The sequence below is a fragment of the Ovis aries genome, chromosome 6 (genome assembly GCF_016772045.2).
Source record: "Ovis aries strain OAR_USU_Benz2616 breed Rambouillet chromosome 6, ARS-UI_Ramb_v3.0, whole genome shotgun sequence".
Taxonomy (NCBI): Eukaryota; Metazoa; Chordata; class Mammalia; order Artiodactyla; family Bovidae; genus Ovis; species Ovis aries.
Window position 1 is genome coordinate 9,197,175 of NC_056059.1, and position 22,683 is coordinate 9,219,857.

Consider the following 22,683-nt stretch of genomic DNA (forward strand, 5'->3'; position numbering starts at 1 on the left):
GGTACGCTACAATCTATGGGGTTGCAAAGAGTTGGACACGACTGAGCAACTTCACTTCACTTCTATATAATCCCAGGTAGTAAGTCACTATTAGCCCCATTTTACAGATGAGTCAAAGAGAGCAGAAGTTCCACAAGTCAACAGAGCTTATGGGGAAGAACTGAAATTCAAATCTAGTTTGCATAACTCTAAGTGAAAAGTGAGAGTGAAAGTCGCTCATGTCAGACTCTTTGCAACCCCATGGACTGTAAAATCCATGGAATTCTCCAGACCAAAATACTGGAGTGGATAGCCTTTTGCTTCTCCAGAGGATCTTCCCAACCCAGGGATTGAACCCAGGTCTCCCGCATTGCAGGCAGATTCTTCGCCAGCTGAGCCACAAGGGAAGCCCAAGACTATTGGAGTGGGTAGCTTATCCCTTCTCCAGTGGATCTTCCCAACCCAGGAAACGACCCGGGGTCTTCTGCATTGCAGGCGGATTCTAACTCTAAACTTGTGTACTTAATACAACACAGACTTTAGAAATATCTGCATTTTAAATTATAATTTTATTTAAATTTCAATTACTTCACAACTCTACTTAGAATTTACAAGTACTATTGATTCTCAGTGGCTTAGGATAAAGCATAAACCTAAAAGTAAACCACAGATAAGAGGATAGTGAAAGTGACTGACAGAAAGTTTTTTTTTTTTTTTTTGATAACCCTGAGGAGTCCATCTCTAGCACCTTGATCTTGAATGAGCATATTGCCAGTGTATGAAATGGCTACTAATAAACAACTAGATACGGAGCCAGGCCAGCCAGCCCATGAAGTTCCCATTTTAGAAAGCCCTGAGTAACTTAGACAACTGCTTGAGAATCCCCTTTCCCACTCCTGTGCCCTAATTTCTGCTCTTATATTTTATATTTATTTAAAATTTGCCAATAAAGAGCGAATTCACAAAACCCTAGGCACCCCACCTTTGACCCCAGTCAAGGCAGAACCCCAGGTCCATGTTCCCTTTCTATCTACTCGAACCTTAACTACGTAGCTCTTCATCTGCTGGGTATACCCTCTGGGACAGGTAAGTAACAGATGTTTTCTCAAAGCTCTCTGAAGGCTATTGCTGACGTGCATCTTGCAATCATTCTAAGAACCACAAGGGCTGGTCCAGCCACAACACTGACTCCAAAAGGGGAAGTATCTATGGGGACTTGTCACAGGTAGTAGAGACTCACGTGAGTGCCACAGGTATTCGGAAGCTGATATTAGTAATGTCGCACATACAAAAGCCACTTTTGTGTGTGTGTGTGTTAAGTTCAGTCACTCAGTCATGTCTGGCTCTTTGCGACCCCATGAATCGCAGCACGCCAGGCCTCCCTGTCCATCACCATCTCCTGGAGTTCACTCAGACTCACGTCCATTGAGTTCGTGATGCCATCCAGCCATCTCATCCTCGGTCGTCCCCTTCTCCTCCTGCCCCCAATCCCTCCCAGCATCAGAGTCTTTTCCAATGAGTCAACTCTTCTCATGAGGTGGCCAAAGCACTGAAGCTTCAGCTTTAGCATCATTCCTTCCAAAGAAATCCCAGGGCTGATCTCCTTCAGAATGGACTGGTTGGATCTCCTTGCAGTCCAAAGGACTCTCAAGAGTCTTCTCCAACACCACAGTTCAAAAGCATCAATTCTTTGGCACTCAGCCTTCTTCACAGTCCAACAACACATCCATACATAACCACAGGAAAAACCATAGCCTTGACTAGACGGACCTTAGTCGGCAAAGTAATGTCTCTGCTTTTGAATATGCTATCTATGTTGGTCATAACCTTTCTTCCAAGGAGTAAGCGTCTTTTAATTTTATGGCTGCAATCACCATCTACAGTGATTTTGGAGCCCAAAAAAATAAAGTCTGACACTGTTTCTACTGTTTCCCCATCTATTTTCCATGAAGTGATGGGACCGGATGCCATGATCTTCGTTTTCTGAATGTTGAGCTTTAAGCCAACTTTTTCGCTCTCCTCTTTCACTTTCATCAAGAGGCTTTATTAGCTCCTCTTCACTTTCTGCCATACCAGTGGTGTCATCTGCATATCTAAGGCTATTGATATTTCTCCCGGCAATCTTGATTCCAGGTTGTGTTTCTTTCAGTCCAGCATTTCTCATGATGTACTCTGCATATAAGTGAAATAAGCAGGGTGACAATATACAGCCTTGACGTACTCCTTTTCCTATTTGGAACCAGTCTATTGTTCCATGTCCAGTTCTAACTGTTGCTTCCTGACCTGCATACTGATTTCTCAAGAGGCAGGTTAGGTGGTCTGGTATTCCCATCTCTTTCAGAATTTTCCACAGTTTATTGTGATCCACACAGTCAAAGGCTTTGGCATAGTCAAGAAAGCAGAAATAGATGTTTTTCTGGACCTCTCTTGCTTTTTCCATGATCCAGTGGATGTTGGCAATTTGATCTCTGGTTCCTCTGCCTTTTCTAAAACCAGCTTGAACATCAGGGAGTTCACAGTTCACGTATTGCTGAAGCCTGGCTTGGAGAATTTTGAGCATTACTTTACTATCATGTGAGATGAGTGCAATTGTGCGGTAGTTTGAGCATTCTTTTGCATTGCCGTTCTTTGGAATTGGAATGAAAACTGACCTTTTCCAGTCCTGTGGCCACTGCTGAGTTTTCCAAATTTGCTGGCATATTGAGTGCAGCACTTTCACAGCATCATCTTTCAGGATTTGAAACAGCTCAACTGGAATTCCATCACCTACACTAGTTTGTTCATAGTGATGCTTTCTATGTGTGTATATATATATATATATACACATTAGTTTTCCAGTTATCTACTACTGTCCTAAAACATAGTGGCTTATACAACAACAACCATTTTCTTAAATTCAACGTTCTGTGGGTTAGGGACTCATGTAAAGCTTGGATAAGAAATTCTTCTGTGGTGTGAAACACGAGTAGGGTTTTCTGTGATGTTCTGCTGGTAGAAGGGAACATCTGGAAGATTCAAGAGTGATGCTAACAGGATTGTCTTGATGGAAATGAATAAAATCCCCAGTTCAGCTGAGACAGTGAACCATGAAAGCTACACTTCACCTTTCCAGCATCACAGACTCAAGGGTAGTCAGAAGATTTACATGTCAACTCAGAATTCAGAGTCACAGCACAATGAGAGACTGGATGAAACTACCTGTGCTGGGTAAAGAATCATTCCTGTTAGCAAAAGCCATAACGAAGCCCATCAAGACTCAAGAAGATATATCAGGACCCCATCTCTTCATGAGGTACCTTCACAGCCAGTGCCAAGAGACAAACCAAGATCTGGGCTAAGTACCATGCACAAATCACTGCCTTCAATTCATTCATAAAGTCCATTTTATAGATCAAAAATGAAGGCACAGAGATCAAATAAATTGGATGAGACTTCTAAACTGGGATATTGCACTGAAAAAAACAAAAACCAGGGAATCAGGGGTATACTTTCAGAAGAGAAATACATGCTCTGACAAATCCACAAATAAAGGATAAATCAATTTACATGTATTAACAGCAGCATTAATCTATTATACAATGTATTGAGAGGAAAAAAAAAAAACCCTCCAGAGACAAAATGATAACTTGTAAACAGCCACGTACAGCAAAAAATCCAGTTTATTTAAAGTACTAATGAAGCAATGGTATGGAGCTAAGGGTGGAAAAATAATCATGCCATAAAATGTCATGAAAATGCACCATATTTGTAACAGGGAGTGTGAGTGAATGTGTGTATGTGTGTGTGTGCACACACGTTGTTTGCTAGATACAAAGATACAGAGCAGAAGGACAAAGAAAACATGAAACTCTCAACCGGGAAAAACTAATAAATATACATGACTGTTGACAGCTTTCTAAAGACAGGTACACTGTGCTGCACATGATTTATACGCTTAGCTCCTGGCTTGAAAACGGAAATCAGCACTGGCTCCACAAAAGCTGCTGAACTTTTCTGACCTCCAGCACTACAGGAAACTGCTCAGTGGTAACTTTATTCTCAAGAGCTAATTGACTGCTTGTAATTTTATGCAAATTTCTACCTGGTAATTTCAGTCTTGGGGCGGGGCAGGGGCAGAGAAGAAAGGTTTCCCTTCCTGGAATGTATAGTTCATGGTTAATAATTACAACAAGCACTAATAAGTAAAGAAACAGTTATAGCTTAAGGAGAACATAGGCAAAGAAGCATTAATTTTCCTCATTAAATGTACTTAATTAGCACAGCTCTCCTCTGGGGGCCAGGAAATAATGAGACTGTGACAGCCCCTGACTAAGAACATGCTAAATCTGTTTGTTTGTTTTTCCAAAAAAAAAAAAAAAATCCCCACCTATTACACTTGCAGAACCATTTAGAAATAATAAGGAAAGTAATTTATGTCAGCAAAAGTCAACAGTACATTTTTATAACTCTGTGATCATATAGCCAAAAATATATATACACTCACTACTTAAGCTATAAACCTCCTTTTCAAAATAGGTTAAATTTTTTGAGCACACAATTAATTGATGAAGAGTATATCTGTAGTTGGTGCACACAGTTAAACAGGAATTTGTAAACACCCCAAACACCTGAGATGCAGCACATGTTGCAGGACAGATAATAAAACAATCACAGGACAACATGACTCATTCAGCACCTTTGGGTATTATGAGGTAGATGTCATCATGTCCATTTTATATATGACAAGACTATGGCTCAGAAGGTTATTAAACTGGCAAAGGTTTTGCTCTAGAGAGTATCCAAAATTTCGGCATTGATCTGCTCAAATCCCAAATCCATTCTTTCCATCTAGGTTTTTGTAGGAGCAAACAGACAATTTCTGAATTCTACATGCATAATCAAGGTGTATCTTGACCCCTGACCATCGACCTTTGATCAGTTTTTCAAAGTCAGTACCGAGGTGGGAAGTGGGGCAGGCAGCAAAGCTAGCTCTCCACTTAAATGTCTTCCTTAGAACAAAACGATTCAGGGCCCCAGTGGCTAGTCTACCATGTGGTGTTAAGGAAATGATACGCTAGTCACCACATTAAATGATTAATTCGACAGGGTATTTAAAATGATCACTTTTGATTGTATTATACCATGACAGGGGCAGCAACATACCAAAAAAAAAAAAGAAAAATACACCACTTTATATGAGCCACAGAAACCTACAATCTAATTTGAAGGCATTAAATGAAATATTAAAAGAAGGACAGTTTGTGGTATTGAACTTCAAATGAGATTGTTCCATGAGTTAATTTAAGAATTAGAGGTTTTCCCTAAAAATTAGTGAGGTATACAATTATTTCTGACTCCCTGCTACTTCTGTGTCATCTGAGAACACCTGAGCAATGACCTTAATCGTGAAGTGCTTCTGACCTCATTCTTCTTCTACTTTGCTGTATCATTTTCCCTTTAATAATAATCAGTTCACACCATTGCTTCCCAGATGGCTCTGTGGTATAGAATGTGCCTGCCAATGCAGAAAACACAGGTTCAATCCCTGGATTGGGAAGATCCCCTGGAGGAGGAAAACGGCAACCCACTACAGTATTCTTGCCTGGGAAATGCCATGGACAGAGGAGCCAGGCAGGCTACAGGCCATGGGATGGCGAAGAGTTGGACATGACTGAGTACACACACACAAACACCACATGTTCGTTCTTTGATCCTTAGAGTAAACGTGTGAGATTTCATCCCACCCTAGAGCTTTAAGTGCCATCAGTACTGTAGGGTAAGGGAGTTAAGAGAAGGCGAGGTTCGGAAAAAGAACGAGACCGGCACTTTACAGGAACAGATTACCTTTAACGAGGCGAGAAGGGGCAGCAGTCAGATTAGTGAGCTGCTGCACTAACCCAAGAAAAGAGTAAGTATATATAGGCATGTATGTGGAAATCTATTGTCTTAAGGGGGCCTGTTCTTCTCCAATGTTGTTCGGAGTAGTTATCTCTTAAACAGCTGGGACAAGGAATTCTGGAGATTTGCCAGAGGCTGAGACCAGCTGAGAGCTGCGTGTGATCAACGTTAATGTCCATTTTTTTCTTCAGGTGAGAGTTCTTTGTTTTGCATAGAATGGTGGAGAGGACCTGGAGGGGAGTTTTAACTTTCCTTCAAGTATGCTGACAAATCATCAGTTGATATCATGACCACTGGGTCTTCCAGATCTCTGAGCTCATTTACTCAACATATCTTCACCTGTATGTTGAAAATCCATTTCAACATGTGAAATATGACTCAATCCTTCACCCTTAATACCTGGCACATACATATATTTGATATATTAGATTTTTAATCCTTAGAACAAAACTAGGAGATAGTTTCCATTAAAGTTCTTTTTTCAAACACGAGGAAACTGAGGCACTTAGGTTATAGTACATGCTCATAGCTAGCAAGTGGATACAGTCTGTCTTTGGAGTCCATACAATCAACCATGACCCTCTATCGCTACATCTGTTCAGACCTACCTCCAACATATATCTCACACTTAATCACTTTGCATCTTCACTGCAACCATCCTGTAATATACACAACCATACGCTCAGAGGTCCAACAGGTATCTCAAACTATGCATGTCAGAACTTTTGAGGTTTTTTTGGCTCTCTTTTCTCTGATAGCGTTCACCATGTGTCAAACACTGTTCTAAATAATTTTAATGCAGCACCTCCTTCAATCTTTAGGGCAAGTGATGAGTTAGGTATTATAATTCTCATGTCATTCATGAGGAAACTAAGGCACAGAATTAAGAAACTTGCCCATGTGATGAAGTCATGAAGATGGAAACAAACACTTTCTGTCTCACATCCATTGCAGGACATAACTCTTCCTTGGGTTTTTCTGCCAAATGAATGCGTTTCTAGCCCCTAGCAGCAAAAATCCCTGGGATTTATCACTGATTACCCAATTTTACTATTTAATTCTTCCCAACATACAATCATTAAGCAGATCCCCTCAGCACTATCTCTCCCATATATCTCAAACCTGGCTACTTCTCCCCATCTTCACAGCTATTAATCTCTTGCAGTCAAGTGACTACAATCCACTGTCTCCCCAATTCTTGTTTGTGCAAAGAACTTTAGTCTCTGAGGCTCCCCCAGAGTTCCAAAGAGCAGACTCAAACAGGTAATGATTAGAGAAGCAGAAAACTCAGGAACAAAGGAAATCAGGTAATAACAGCTTTAACAACAGTCTCAGGACTCCTACCTCCTCCTGAAAGGGATATAGCTAACAATCTAATACGTATCTTGGAGCGGTTCTTCAGAAACGAAGACTCCCACTGCTGGAGGATGTTGAATACTCAATGACCACAAACACATAGATCTTAGACTGGTTTGCAACAGAAGATTGATGATTAAGATTCCCCAAACCTCATGACTGTTACCTCATGACTAACAAATAAGAATGTCCATGAGCTAATCAGAAAACCTACAACCGTCACCTATACTGTTGGCTTTAAAAACTATGGTCTGAAAGCCATTGGGGAGGTCGAGTCTTCTCAGCATTTTCATTCTCCTTGCTTCGTGCTGTAAGCACTTCCTGCAGTAAGTGCTGTACTTTCTTTTACCACAACCCAAAGTCAGAAGATAGGCTTTGCTGTGGGTTGGGTAAATGGATCTGAGTTCAGAACAGTAAGAGTTTCTCTCACTCAAAATCTCAAGTCCTTTCAAGCATTTCCAGTTATGAATCTGACAAGGTAAACATTTTTTTTAAAGGGTTAAGAAAAGTTTTTCAGTATGACAATGAAAGAAGAAAAATAGCTGTAGTCTACAAGGATACAAGCAGAAATGTATCCTATTTCGTTAAGGGTGAGAGGTGGGTAAGATTATGTTTACCAGAAGCTTTTGGAATTTCTTACAACAGATGACAGAGAGTAATTATATAAATATCTTCAAATATTTTAAAGTTCAAATAGTGTGCCATAAAGAATGAAAGACGGAGCCACAGTGAAAACAACGCCCAGTTGTGGATGTGACTGGTGATGGAAGTAAAGTCTGATGCTGTAAAAAGCAATATTGCATAGGAACCTGGAATGATAGGTCCATGAATCAAGGTAAATTAGAAGTGGTCACAGGAGATGGCAAGAGTGAACATCAACGTTTTAGGAATCAATGAACTAAAATGGACTGGAATGGGTGAATTTAACTCAGATGACCATTATGTCTACTACTGTGGGCAAGAATCCCTTAGAAGAAATGGAGCAGCCATCATAGTCAACAGAAGAGTCCAAAATGCAATACTTGGATGCAATCTTAAAAATGACAGAATGATCTCTGTCGTTTCCAAGGCAAACGATTCAGTAATCCACGTCTATGTCCCAACCAGCAATGCTGAAGAAGCCGAAACCGAATGGTTCTATGAAGACCTGCAAGACCTTCTAGAACTGATACTCAAAAAAAGATGTCCTTTTCATCATAGGAGACAGGAATGCAAAAGTAGAAAGTCAAGAGATACCTCGAGTAACAGGAAATTTGGCCTTGGAGTACAAAATTAAGCAGGGTAAAGGTTAACAGAGTTTTGCCAAGAGACTGCACTGGTTATAGCAAACACACCCTCTTCCAACAACACGAAAGAAGACTGTACATCTGGACATCAACAGACAGTCAATACCCAAACCCAAACCAGATTCTAGGGTTTGCATAGAATATGCAATGGTTTGCATAGAATATGGTTTGCAGATTCTATGGTTTGCATAGATTCTATGCAGCCAAAGATGGCGAAGTTCTATACAGTCAGCAAAAGCAAGATCGGGAGCTGACTGGCTCAGATCATGAACTCCGTATTGCCAAATTCAGACTTAAATTGAAGAAAGTAGGGAAAACCACTAAACCATTCAGGTATGACCTAAATCAAATCCGTTACAATTATACAGTGCAAGTGACAAATAGATTCAAGGGATTAGATCTGATAGACAATGTCTGAGAACTATGGATGGAGGTTCATGACATTGTACAGGAGGCAATGATCAAGACAATCCATAAGAAAAATAAATGCAAAAAGGCAAAGGGGTTGTCTGAGGAGGTTTTACAAACAGCTGAGAAAAGAAAAGATGCAAAAGGCAGAGGAGAAAAGGAAAGATATACCCATGTGAAGGCAGCATTCCAATGAATAACAAGGGGAATAAGAAAGACTTTCTCAGTGATCACTGCAAAGGAATAGAGGAAAACAAAGAATGGGAAAGACTAGAGATCTCTTCAAGAAAATTAGAGATACCAAGGGAACATTTCATGCAAAGATAGGTTCAATAAAGGACAAAAATGGTTTGGACCTAACAGAAGCAGAAGATAGTGAGGAGAGGTGGCAAGAATACACAGAACTACTAAACAAAAAAGATCTTCATGACACAGATAACCACAATGGTGTTATCACTTACCTCAAGCCAGACATCCTGGGATGAGAAGTCAAGTGGGCCTTAGGAAGCATCATTACAAACAAAGTTAATGGAGGTGATGGAATTCCAGTTGAGCTATTTCAAGTCCTGAAAGATGATGCTGTGAATGTGCTGCACTCAATATGCCAGGAAATTTGGAAAACTCAGCAGTGGCCACAGGACTGGAAAAGGTCAGTTTTCATTCCAATCCCAAAGAGGGGCAATGCCAAAGAATGGTCAAATAAGTAAGTGAGTTGCTCAGTCGTTTCCAACTCTTTGCAACCCCATGGACTGCAGCCTGCCAGGCTGCTCCATCCATGGAATTTTCCAGGTGAGAATACCAGAGTGGGTTGCCATGTCCTTCTCCAGGGGATCATACTGACCCAGGGATTGAACCCAGGCCTCCAGCATTTCAGGCAGACTCTTTACTATCTGAGCCACCAGGGAATCCCAAAGAATGTTCAAAGTACTGCACGATTGCACTCATCTCACACGCTAGTAAAGTAATGCTCAAAATTCTCCAAGCCAGGATTCAACAATACGTGAATGATGAACTTGCAGATGTTCAAGCTGGATTTAGAAAAGGGGGAGGAACCAGAGATCAAATTGCCAACATCCACTAGATCACAGAAAAAGCAAGAGAGTTCCAGAAAAACATCTACTATTGCTTTATTGATTACACCAAAGCCTTTGACTGTGAGATCACAACAAACTGTGGAAAATTCTTGAAGAGATGAGAATACCAAACCACCTTATCTGCCTCCTAAAAAACCTGTATGCAGGTCAAGAAGCCACAGTTAGTACAAGACCTAGAACAATAGACTGGTTCCAAATAGGAAAAAGAGTACATCAAGACTGTATATTGTCACCCTGATTATTTAACTTATATGCAGTGTACATCATGCAAAACGCCAGGGTAGATGAAGCGCAAACAAGCTGGAATCAAGATTGCCAGGAAAAATATCAATAACCTCAGATAGGCAGATGACACCACCCTTATAGCAGAAAGTGAAGAGGAACTAAAGAGTGTCTTAATGAAAGTGAAAGAGAAGAGTGAAAAAGCTGACTTAAAACTCAATATTCAGAAAATTAAGATCATGGCATTTGGTCCCATTACTCCATGGACAATAGACGGAGAAACAATGGAGACAGTAAGAGACTTTATTTTCTTGGACTCCAAAATCACTGCAGATGGTGACTGCAGCCATAAAATAAAAAGATGCTTGCTCATTGAAAGAAAAGTTATGACCAACCTAGATAGCATATTAAAAAGCAGAGACATTATTTTGTCAACAAAGGTCTACCTAGTCAACAGTATGGTTTTTCCAGTAGTCACATATGGATGTGAGAGTTGAACTATAAAAAACCTGAGAGCCAAAGAATTGATACTTTTGAACTGTGGTGTTGGAGGAGACTCTTGAGAGTCCCTTGGGCTGCAAGGAGATCCAACCAATCAATCCTCAAGGAAATCAGTCCTGAATATTCATCGGAAGGACTGATGCTAAAGCTGAAACTCCAATACTTTGGCCACTTGATGCAAAGAACTGACTCATTTGAAAAGACCCTGATGCTGGGAAAGACCGAAGGAAGGAGGAGAAGGGGATGACAGAGGATGAGATGGTTGGATGGCATCACTGACTCAATGGACATGACTTTGAGCAAGCTCCAGGAGTTGGTGATGAACAGGGAATCCTGGCATGCTGCTGTCCATGGGGTCGCAAAGAGTCGGACAAGAATGAGCAACTGAACTGAACTGATTGTTTGTTATGTTCTAAGTTGTTCCAGCCGTGTCCGACTCTTTGCATTCCTATGAAGTACAGCCTAACAGCCTTCTCTGTCGATAGGATTCTCCAGGTAAGAATACTGGAGTGGTTTGACACGGCCTCCTTCAGGGAATCTTCCAGACCCAGGGATCCAACCCTTGTCTACTATGTCTCCTGCACTGGCAGGCAGTTCTTTACCACCAGGGCCACCTGGTGAGCCCAAAGGTCTTAATACTGACAGATAATAAGTTATTCGGAGAAAACAGAATCTTACTATTATGGCCACTGCATAATGAAAAGGCTGAAATTGAGAAGGCCAACCATTATTGTCACAAAATGTCCTTTGTTTAGGCAAAGCTTACCACAGAGATTTGGGGTAGATAATTATATTACCACGTAGATAATGGGGATTCTAACTCTCAGAGAAGGTGTTCTGGCTCACTCAAATTTACCATCCAATTACTGAGTTCAAATGAATGTGTGCTGGGTTGCCTTAGTAACATTTTAGAGAATTTCACATAGTGTAAACTGGTAAAAACTTTAGAAATTATTAAATAGAATTTTTCACATCTTGTAAACAAAGGAATTGAAAATGACATGAATGATGGCCTTTAATTTATAAAGTGCTTTCCCAACCATGGGCTCATTACATTCTTATGAGCTAGGTGAAGTATGGTAGTTCCTAAGTAATCATGAAGGATTGGTTTCAAAAGCCTCCAAGGGTAGAAAACCCCACACATGCTCAAGTCTCAAATGGTGCAATGTTTGCATATAACCTACACATATCCTCCCATATATTTAAATCTCTCTAGATTATAATATCTAATACAATATGCATGCTGTGTAAATAGTTGCAAATACAAAATAAATAGTTACCTGTGTGTGATAAATTTGTTTTGCCTTTTGGAAATTTGCTGGAATTTTTTTCAAATATTTTCCATATGCTGCAGATGGGGTACCATGGATAAAAAAGGCAGATTGGAGGAGGTAAGACTTTACATTTCCATTTTCACAAAGGGATCAGACTCAGCACTATAACTGTCTGAAAAGTCACAGAACCATTAAACTGCTATCACAGAGGTGCTGCAAACAGGAACTCACGTGGAAAAGGAACATAAGATCTGAGACCTTGCATTTCTAAAATAGGTTGCCTAAGCCTTTCTCTGTAACATCAGTGAGATTTCTTTGCATCTAGCTTGTTTTGCATAATGTGCAGTTTTACATGGGGGCTTCCCTGCTGGCTCAGATGGTAAAGAATCTACTTGCAATGCAGGGGATCTGTGTTCAATCCCTGGGTTAGAAGATCCTCTGGAGAAGGAAATGGCAACCCACTAGAGTACTCTTGCCTGGAGAATTCTTGGACAGAGAAGCTACAGTCCATGGGGTCACAGAGTCAGGTTGCCTAAGCCTTTCTATACAACATCAGTGAGATGTCCTTACATCTATTTTGTTTTAGAAAATATGCAGATTTACATAGTTCTCTAAAGGCACAGGCATTAGAGCTTCATTTATTAGCTGAAAATCATACCATTCTATTTATGGTATAACACATAAACTGTGGTATATGGTATATGGTATAACACTAATTATTAACAGCAGAGACCTGAACTCATAAGAATTATTTACTTGTAAGAATGAAGAAAAATACTAGGAAAAGTAAGCAACTACTATTATTTCAATTAATGTATTTTTTTCCTCATGAATAGATTAACAAACTAATAAAAAAAGGGAAAACCCGAATAGAAAAATGGGCAATTAAGAGTTCAAAAAATAAAAAGGTAACAAATATGTTTTGGTTTTTTGAGAAACAAATGGAATACATTAAACATTTATAAATAAGGAAGAGGAGTCTAAGCAGAAAGGGAAGAACTGCTATCAGAATTAAAACACCTAGGAGTGAAAGAAGGGAGCTAAAGAGAAAACACAGAGAAAGAGTAGAATTCCACTGGTGTTTTAAAATTGGTGTCATTGATGTAAAAGTTTCAAGATGATTACATCAGTTTAAAAAAGATGGATGGGCAGAGAGAGCCAAATTGAGATGGATAGATATACCGAAGTTCAGGAAGGTCAGAAAACATTTCATTATGTGCCTCACTTAAACCAACAGAATTTTTTCCTGTTAATTTGTAGATACACTGAACTGTTTCAGTACATGTATTTTTAATTTCAGGCACACAAAAAAGTATCATCCTGATTGCTTTCGTTAGAAAAGTAACTTTTGATAATAAAAACAGGTTCTTCATCCTGATTTATTGTTTAAGAAGTATATATGTACACAGTAAGAGTATATTTACACATTATTATGAGATGTGAGATGAAGTGAAGGGCCAAACATTACCTAAGGCATCATGAATGACCTTGGTATCGGACCATGAAGGTGTCACATATCCCTTAGGAATGAAAGATTTATTTCAGATTCACTCTCTTATAAAATTCTTTCTCTCTGTATTGATATGTGTGTTTTTAAACAAGGCAAAATAATTATTCGAAAATAATCTTCCTTGATATCCAGAAATATCTTGTTCTGTCATGATGTAACATATTTCTCAAGTCTTAGTGGGTTTTGGAAAATGCAGGCACATTTCTAACAAGCTAGTCAGAAACCATATCCCAGCAGATTCTCATGGGTTCTGAGAAATTAAAAACAATAAGAAAGGGTTACAGCTCCAGGTCTTTTATTGTGATATTTTGCTTCAGTACCCTTTCATGTAAATTGATGTTAGATGAAATAATTCCTAAGAGTTTTCTGGTTCTAAAATCTTATAATATTCCTCTAAAAAACTATTAGTGAAGAATATTGTGGTGGATTAAAGACAGTCACAGATACTTTGCTATCTTCCCCATCAAAAGATGGTGATGATTTCTCCTCTCTGGAGTTGGGGCTGGCCCTGTAATTGCTTAGCTGATTGAGGTGGGGAAAGTTATGCTGTGCAGATCCAGGTCTAAGGCTTAAGAATGCCTGCCAGTTCCCATTTCTGTAGCTTCTTGATTACCCTGAGTAAGAAACGTGGCTACTCTGTCAGGGGTAACACAGGGAAACACAGGACTGAGAGACAAGGCTCATGGGCTACTTAGAGAGAAAAAGGGACACATTGTCATTATAACCTGCCGGCTGCCCTCAGATGCCTCCAGCCCCAGCTGCCATCTGATTATAACCATATGAGACCCCAAGGGAGGGCAGCAGTAGAACTGCTGAGCTGAGCCCAGCCAAGCCACTGAACCAGGAGATACTGAAAGCTACTAAGGTTTTAATTTACTTTTAATTTAATTTGCGCTACCAAGTTCTAGGATTGTTTGATATACAATGCTAACTAAAACAGGTATTACATTTCAGCATTATAGTCGGTATAATTAAATTATTTATTCCACAAATTATATATTTCAGATCATATAAAGTACCTGTGTAAACACATACAGTCAGTTCTGCCAGAATCTGACATATGCAATGCTAAAAAAAAAAAAAAGAAAAAAAAAATCACCAAACCACAAAATCTTGCAATATACACTACAAGGCCTAAGGGAAACATGGAGTTTGGCAAACATCACTCAGAAACTTTGTTAGTGACACCTAAAAAGTAAAGCTAGGAACCAAATATAGCATCACATTAAATAATTAAACACATTAATCAACTGACACACACAAATACTGCAACAAAAACAGCAATTTACCTTGAGAAAGACCTGAAGTTTGTTTGTGGAGTGGGTGTCAGAAGAATTGCAGCTGTAAGTTATTGGTCTTCAGCACCAAAGGTCTGCTAAGGTACAGTGCAACTGCAAGAAAGTTATAAAATCAAACAATCCTCTAATTTAAAAAAAAAAAAAACTAAAGTTACAATTTCCCCAAAATGACATCAACCATTAGATATTTCAATTCTAATTCATCATAAACTTCATCTGTATGGCATGTGGTCCAGGAAAAAAAATAAAACACTTTCCCAACTATCATTAAAAATCACTTTTTATTTTATCAAAATTACTCAGGTATTTGCTATAGTTCTCAGAAATACTACTTCCCACTCCCAGGAAATATCTAAAAGAAAATGCAATATTGTAAATCAGCAAAATTAAATAATAACAAATCTCTTCACAAAAAAACAAGTGCTCTCCTAAGATATTTTATTATTTTAAGAGTCCTTCTTCTTAAAGATACCAAATAAAAGTTTTAAATACTTTTTGAGATCTGAGTCAAGATTTTACATACTTGAGAAGATAGACTATTCTTTTTTGTTGTTGTTAAATGTTTTCAAGACAAATAATAAGCATTTCATGGGGAAGGTAGGTACTGTGGGAATATGGGAATAAAAAAGACTTCTGGTAGAGAAGCCTCTTGGCATAATCTCATTTTTAAGGATATCTATTTCATATTTGAAGTCCAGGAAAAGTGAACATACATGTTTTATGTAGACTTTTGGGAAATCCTCTTAAAAAGTATTCTGTTATAGTATGTCTTGCTTAGGGCAAAGAAAAAATGTTTGTGATCAGTTTCATTTGTCTCAATATTTAAGTATTAGCATTTTAACATAGGTATTACCAATTTTTAAAAGTACTTTCCTCAAAATCCTTCCAGACTGCATATGTTGCTATATTACAATTGCTTATTAAAAGAGAAGTAAAAGTTCAGTCCTAACTAAATTTGAGATTCAAATGAGTTCCCTGTAAGAGGAACTAATTGAAAAAGATATTAAAACGCAGTGTCAAGCAGGAATCCTTGGTATCTGTTACACAGCTCAAGACCCTCAAGTGGCAGAGGACTCAGTTTAACAAACCTATTAAGGGATAATTACAAGTTTTTGACGAAGCTCTTAATTAAAAGGGGGTGCTCCCTCTTCACAACGCTGGAATGGTGCAAAAAGAGAAGCTTACAGATAACTATGATAAGAGGTGTTTGTTTTATTTTGTTTTATGTAATTTAAACTATTTTAACTAAGAGAACAGGATTAGCTATTTGGTCAACTTGGAAATTGTCTCAGTAACTAAACAAGAGAAACAAAGGTACTCCACTTCTTTCAAAAGTTAACATGCTTACTAGTCATTACTATTGGAAAGACCAAATAAATGGGCACACTTACGACCTACGAGATTCGGATGCGATTCCTGGGTCAGTAAGATGCCCTAGAGAAGGGAATAGCAACCCACTCCATAATTTTTGCCTGGAGAATCCTATGGACAGAGGCGTCTGGCAGGCTACAGTCCATGAGATCGCAAAGATTCGGATAGGACTGTAGCGACTTAGCACGCAACTGAAGCTAAATTTCACGCGGCTGATATTGGCACTTTAGTAAATTGTAAGCCATGCAAAACAGAGCAGACAGCTGCACTATCCGCCCCCACCGGCCTAGGCCCTTTGGAAACAAAATTCACAAGCAGCTCCACGGGACCCCAGAACCTCGAGATAACACGTTACTAAAATCAGCCACACGAGGTCTTAGCACCTGGTGAGACTCAGGGCGCAGAAACCTAACAAGCAAAACAGTTCCGTGAGGGATTGGCTTTGATCCCACGCCTGGAAAGAGAAGGCCTAACTTGCTAACAAGATGCCCAAGCTCCACAGTGATCCTGTAATGTGCCTTTAATATCTTAAGGGTTTCTAATTACATAGAAAGTTAACAAATATACATACACAACCTCAACAAACAAAAACTTTCAGGACAATGTTTTCAACCCAAAATACTTCAAGGAACCATTTCCTCTTGGTCTAAACAGAGTTACTTAAAAAAGAGAAGAAAAGCTAATTTAATGAGAGTCAGTCTCAGGACCCATTTAAACCACGAGAAACTTGTCCTGACCGTGCGCGCCGCCTCTCGAGTCCGCGTTCCAAGTCTCCGGGGGCGGGTGTCTGAGCGAGGACAGCCCGGTCCCCGGCGATTCCCTCGGGCTGCGGGCGTCCGCGGGATCCTGCTTCCCGGGTCCGTAAGGGCGGCGCTCGGGGGCCACACGGGGCCGGTATCCCGGCTGGGGCGACGCGCGGGCGGCCCTTCCCCTCGCGCGTCCGGTCCCCGCGGCCGCGAGCGGCGGGCGCCTCGCGGGTCCGGGAGCGCGGGCTGTGCCGGGCGAGAGCGGCCGCGGGGCGAGCGCGGCGGGCGCGCTCCGCGGCCCCAGGACCCGGACAGCGGCGCCGCCGCTGCCCTCTTGCCGCCTCCCCGCTCCCGGCCCGCGCGCGCCCGCCCGCCCGCCGGGGGAAGGGGAAGAGGCGGGAGGCGGGAGGCGGCTCCATCCTCCCAAGCCTCCCACCCGGGTTGGCCCCACCGGTCCGCCTGTCAACAGCCTGGGTGTGAGGTCGCGGGCATCCCACTCTGGCCTGCGGGATCCGAGCAGATCGCAGGCATGTTGGTGGTGGCCGCGAAGTAAAAGCCAGGTCTCGCCTCCTGGAAAGTGGGTGAGAGTCTGAGACGACCGAGGGCGGCTTTTCGGAGCGCTCCAAAGTTGGTTATAGTCACATACAAGGATATCTACCCCCACCCAGCTCCTCAGCACAGTGGGTGGGAATAGTCACAATTACTCCTATGCTTCATGTAACAATTATCAACACAGTATAGAGATTCTGTGACTTGGCCTCGGCATAATTTATCCTGAATTACTGCCACCTGTCTGCTTTCACTTCCTTTCTGGACCTTTCCTTTCCTAGTGCACAACTTCTGGACAGGCTGAAAGCTCCACCAGGATTGGGACTGAGGTGAGTTTAGATGTACCAGTTGAGCTCTGCACCACCATCCCGTAGTAGGCTCAGAGCTGATGGTTTCCTTGAATTAATGAACCACTGGTGAGCTCTTCCCTCTATTCTACAGTCTCCTGAAGGTGTTCCAGGCTCTAGAAGAGAAGTGGAAGGACTGCAACTGAAAGAACATCTTTGGATCTAAAACATGAGGTTTGCTGCCCCAGATTTGTGCTTCATTAGGCATCTTTTTTTTTTTTTTTTAATTCTCATTTTGATTCCAAATAGCTCCAAAGGTATAAATATTTAATAAATAGTAATCAACCTACAGTAAGGTTTTCTTTTGATATTTGTAGGTTTGCTGCTTAGCACTAACCTTTTATGCAAACAATAACTGGATTTTCCTTGGAAATAAGGATTCATCCCCGTCTCTCTGCATATGCGCTTCAAGTGATGCTAACTCTTGCTCTGACTCCAGTGCAAATGGGGTTATGGAACAAGTTCAGTGGAAGTACCTAGTTTTCCTGGTAATGGGGATTATTTCAGAGATATTTATATCCCAAGCCGAGGCAGTTAAATACAAACATTGAGTTCTGGAACTCTGTAAACCTACAAATTAAAGTCACACCAGTTCAGTTCAGTCACTTAGTCGTGTCCAACTCTTTGCAACCCCATGAATCGCAGCACGCCAGGCCTTCCTGTCCATCACCAACTCTCAGAGTTTACCCAAACTCATGTCCATCCAGTCAGTGATGCCATCTCATCCTCTGTTGTCCACTTCTCCTCCCGCCATCAATCCCTCCCACCATCAGGGTCTTTTCAAATGAGTCAGCTCTTCCATGTGGTGGTCAAAGTATTGGACTTTCAGCTTCAGCACCAGTCCTTCCAATGAACACCCAGGACTGATCTCCTTTAGGATGGACCGGTGGGATTCCCTTGCAGTCCAAGGGACTTGTAAGAGTCTTCTTCAGCAAAACAGTTCAAAAGCATCAATTCTTTGGTGCTCAGCTTTCTTCACAGTCCAACTCTCACATCCATGCATGACCACTGGAAAAACCATAGCCTTGACTAGATGGACCTTTGTCGGCAAAGTACTGTCTCTGCTTTTCAATATGTAATCTAGGTTGGTCATAACTTTCCTTCCAAGGAGTAAGCTTTTAATTTCATGGCTGCATTCACCATCTGCAGTGATTTTGGAGGCCCAAAAATAAAGTCTGACACTATTTCCACTCTTTCTCATCTATTTCCCACAAAATGATGGGACCGGAGGCCATGATCTTAGCTTTCTGAACGTGGAGCTTTAAGCCAACATTTTCTCTCTCCTCTTTCACTTTCATCAAGAGGCTTTTTAGTTCCTCTTCACTTTTTGCCATAAGGGTAGTGTCCTCTGTATATCTGAGGTTATTGATATTTCTCCCGGCAATCTTGATTCTAGCTTGTGCTTCTTCCAGCCCAGCATTTCTCATGATGTACTCTGCATATAAGTTAAATAAGCAGGGTGACAATATACAGCCTTGACGTACTCCTTTTCCTATTTGGAACCAGTCTGTTGTTCCATGTCCAGTTCTAACTGTTGCTTCCTCACCTGCATATAGGTTTCTCAAGAGGCAGGTCAGGTGATCTGGTCTGCCCATCTCTTTCAGAATTTTCCGCAGTTGATTGTGATCCACACAGTCAAAGGCTTTGGTGTAGTCAATAAAGCAGAAGTAGTTGTTTTTCTTGAACTTTCTTACTTTTGGATGATCCAGCAGATGTTAGCAATTTGATCTCTGGTTCCTCTGCCTTTTCTAAAACCAGCTTGAACATCTGGAAGTTCACAGTTCATGTATTGCTGAAGCCTGGCTTGGAGAATTTTGAGCATTACTTTACTAGCTTCTGAGATGAGTGCAATTGTGCAGTAGTTTGAGGATTCTTTGGCATTGCCTTTCTTTGGTATTGGAATGAAAACTGACCTTTTCCACTTCTGTGGCCATTGAGTGCAGCACTTTCACAGCATCATCTTTCAGGATTTGAAATAGCTCAACTGGAATTCCATCACCTCCACTAGCTTTGTTCGTAGTGATGCTAAGGCCCATTTGACTTCACATTCCAGGATGTCTGGCTCTAGGTGACTGATTATACCATCATGATTATCTGCGTCGTGAAGATCTTTTTTGTACAATTCTGTGTATTTTTGCCACCTCTTCTTAGTATCTTCTGCTTCTGTTAGGTCCATACCATTTCTGTCCTTTATCAACCTCATCATTGCATGAAATGTTCCCTTGGTATCTCTAGTTTTCTTGAAGAGATCTCTAGTCTTTCTCATTCTGTTGTTTTCCTCTATTCCTTTGCATTGACCTCTGAGGAAGGCTTTCTCATCTCTTCTTGCTATTCTTTGGAACTCTGCATTCACATGCTTATATCTTTCCCTTTCTCCTTTTCTTTTCACTTCTCTTCTTTTCACAGCTATTTGTAAGGCCTCCTCAGACACCCATTTTGCTTTTTTGCATTACTTTTCCATGGGGATGGTCTTGATTCCTGTCTCCTGTACAATGTCACCAACCTCCATCCATAGTTCATCAGGCTATCTATCAGATCTAGTCCCTTAAATCTATTTCTCACTTCCACTGTATAATCATAAGGGATTTGATTTAGGTCATACCTGAATGGTCTAGTGGTTTTCCCTACTTTCTTCAATTTAAGTCTGGATTTGGCAATAAGGAGTTCATGATCTGAGCCACAGTCAGCTCCCGGTCTTATTTTTGCTGACTGTATAGAGCATCTCCATCTTTGGCTGCAAAACACATACACAATCTGATTTCTGTGTTGACCATCTGATGATTTCCATGTGTAGAGTCTTCTCTTGTGTTGTTGGAAGAGGGTGTTTGCTATGACCAGTGCATTCTCTTGGCAGAACTCTATTAGCCTTTGCCCTGCTTCATTCCGTATTCCAAGGCCAAATTTACCTGTTACTCCAGGTGTTTCTTGACTTCCTACTTTTGCATTCCAGTCCCCTATAATGGAAAGGACATCTTTTGTGGATATTGGTTCTAAAAAGTCATGTAGATCTTCATAGAACCATTCAACGTCAGCTTCTTCACCATTACTGGTTGGGGCATAGGCTTGGGTTATCGTGATATTGAATGGTTTGCCTTGTAAACGAACATAGATTATTCTGTCGTGGTTGAGATTGCATCCAAGTACTGCATTTCAGACTCTTTTGTTGACCGTGATGGCTATGCCATTTCTTCTAAGGGATTCCTGCCCACAGTAGTAGATATAATGGTCATCTGAGTTAAATTCAACCATTCCAGTACATTTTAGTTCTCTGATTCCTATAATGTCATTGTTCACTCTTGCCATCTCCTGTTTGATCACTTCCAATTTGCCTTGATTCATGGACCTATCATTCCAGGTTCCTATTGCTTTTTACAGCATTGAACCTTGCTTCTATCACCAGTCACATCCACAGCTGGGTATTGTTTTTGCTCTGGCTCCATCCCTTCATTCTTTCTGGAGTTATTTCTCCACTGATCTCCAGTAGCATATTGGGCACTTACCGATCTGGGAAGTGCCTCTTTCAGTATCCTATCATTTTGCCTTTTCATACTCTTCATGGGGTTCTCAAGGCAACAATACTGAAGGGACACAGAGATATTTAACTCTCAGCCACTGCAGGTCTGTTATGCTAATATTAAGGCACCAGGAGTGGAAAAAAAACATTGGGGACCCTCAAATATAGATGCTGAATTTTAGATGGTTGCTCCTGAGGACATTGGCTTTGTAAACCACCTGGACCCTCAGATCTTACAAAGTTGCTCACCACTATGTGTGAAAAGTGAAAGTTGCTCAAACCTGTCTGACTCTTTGTGACTCCATGGACTATACAGTCCATGGAAATCTCTAGGCCAGAATACTGAAGTGGGTAGTCTTTCCTTTCTCCAGGGTATCTTCCCAATTCAGAGATTGAACCCAAATCTCCTGCATTGCAGGTAGATTCTTTACCAGCTGAGCCACAAGGGAAACCCAAGAATACTGGAGTGTGTAGCCTATTGGTTCTCTGACATATCATCCTGACCCAGGAATCCAACCATGATTTCTTGCATTGCAGGTGAATTCTTTACCAACTGAGCTATGAGGAAAGTCCTCCTTTTCCAAATAAGAGATAGTACTTCACCTCTACTAGAAAATGTTGCAGAGTTTCTCCTCCACAAGTGAATGTGTATTCCTTTAGAAGTTTCACTCACCTACTGTTTTGGCTGTAAAGGCGCTTGATTTGGTGGTTTTAGTCACTAAGTCGTGTCCGACTCTTGTGACCCCATGGACTGCAACCTGCCAGGCTCCTCTGTCCATGGGATTCTCTGGGCAAGAATACTGGAGTGGGTTGCCATTTCCTTCTCCAGGGGATCTTCTTGACCCAGGGATCGAACCTGGGTCTCCTGTGTTGCAGGCAGATTCTTTACCAACTGAGCTACAGGGAAGCCCTTATCTCGGAATAAATCCCACCATAATCTGAAAGGGGCATGTTGCACCTGATTTGAAAGACTAGAGGAATTGAAAGAATCAGCATCAACAGGCAGAAGCCAAGTGAGTTCACCCAGGTGCTTGATCAGGCTGGCCAAAACGTCTAAGACCAAATAAGAATTCATTGACTTGGAGGAACTTTCTTGGGACATATGATTTACCATCCTGGGAAGAACACAGGGGAGAGGCGAACTCATTGCTAGCATGGCTCTTAAAAAGTGATGACTAAAGCTGAGCACCAAAGAACTGATCCTTTAAAACTATGGTGTTGGAGAAGACTCTTGAGAGTCACTTGGACTGCAAGGAGATCAAATCAGTCAATTCTCAAGGAAATCAGTCCTGAATATTCATTGGAAGGACTGATGCTAAAGCTGAAACTCCAATGCTTTGGCCACCTGATT

At 41.0% G+C, this 22,683-nt stretch overlaps 1 protein-coding gene across 1 annotated transcript in view; it reads right to left on the reverse strand.

The window, feature by feature from the left end:
* The window catches only part of LOC105612939 (collagen alpha-1(I) chain-like), a 51,428-nt gene that overhangs the window by 23,649 nt on the left and 5,096 nt on the right, over nt 1–22,683 (reverse strand). Inside the window, exons 2-3 of the mRNA XM_060417501.1 lie at nt 16,914–17,530; nt 14,797–14,898 (exon numbers count right to left, since the gene is read on the reverse strand). Of these exons, the coding sequence (XP_060273484.1) occupies nt 14,883–14,898; nt 16,914–17,530 (633 nt within the window). The 3' untranslated portion in view covers nt 14,797–14,882. The remainder of the gene's footprint in view (nt 1–14,796; nt 14,899–16,913; nt 17,531–22,683) is intronic.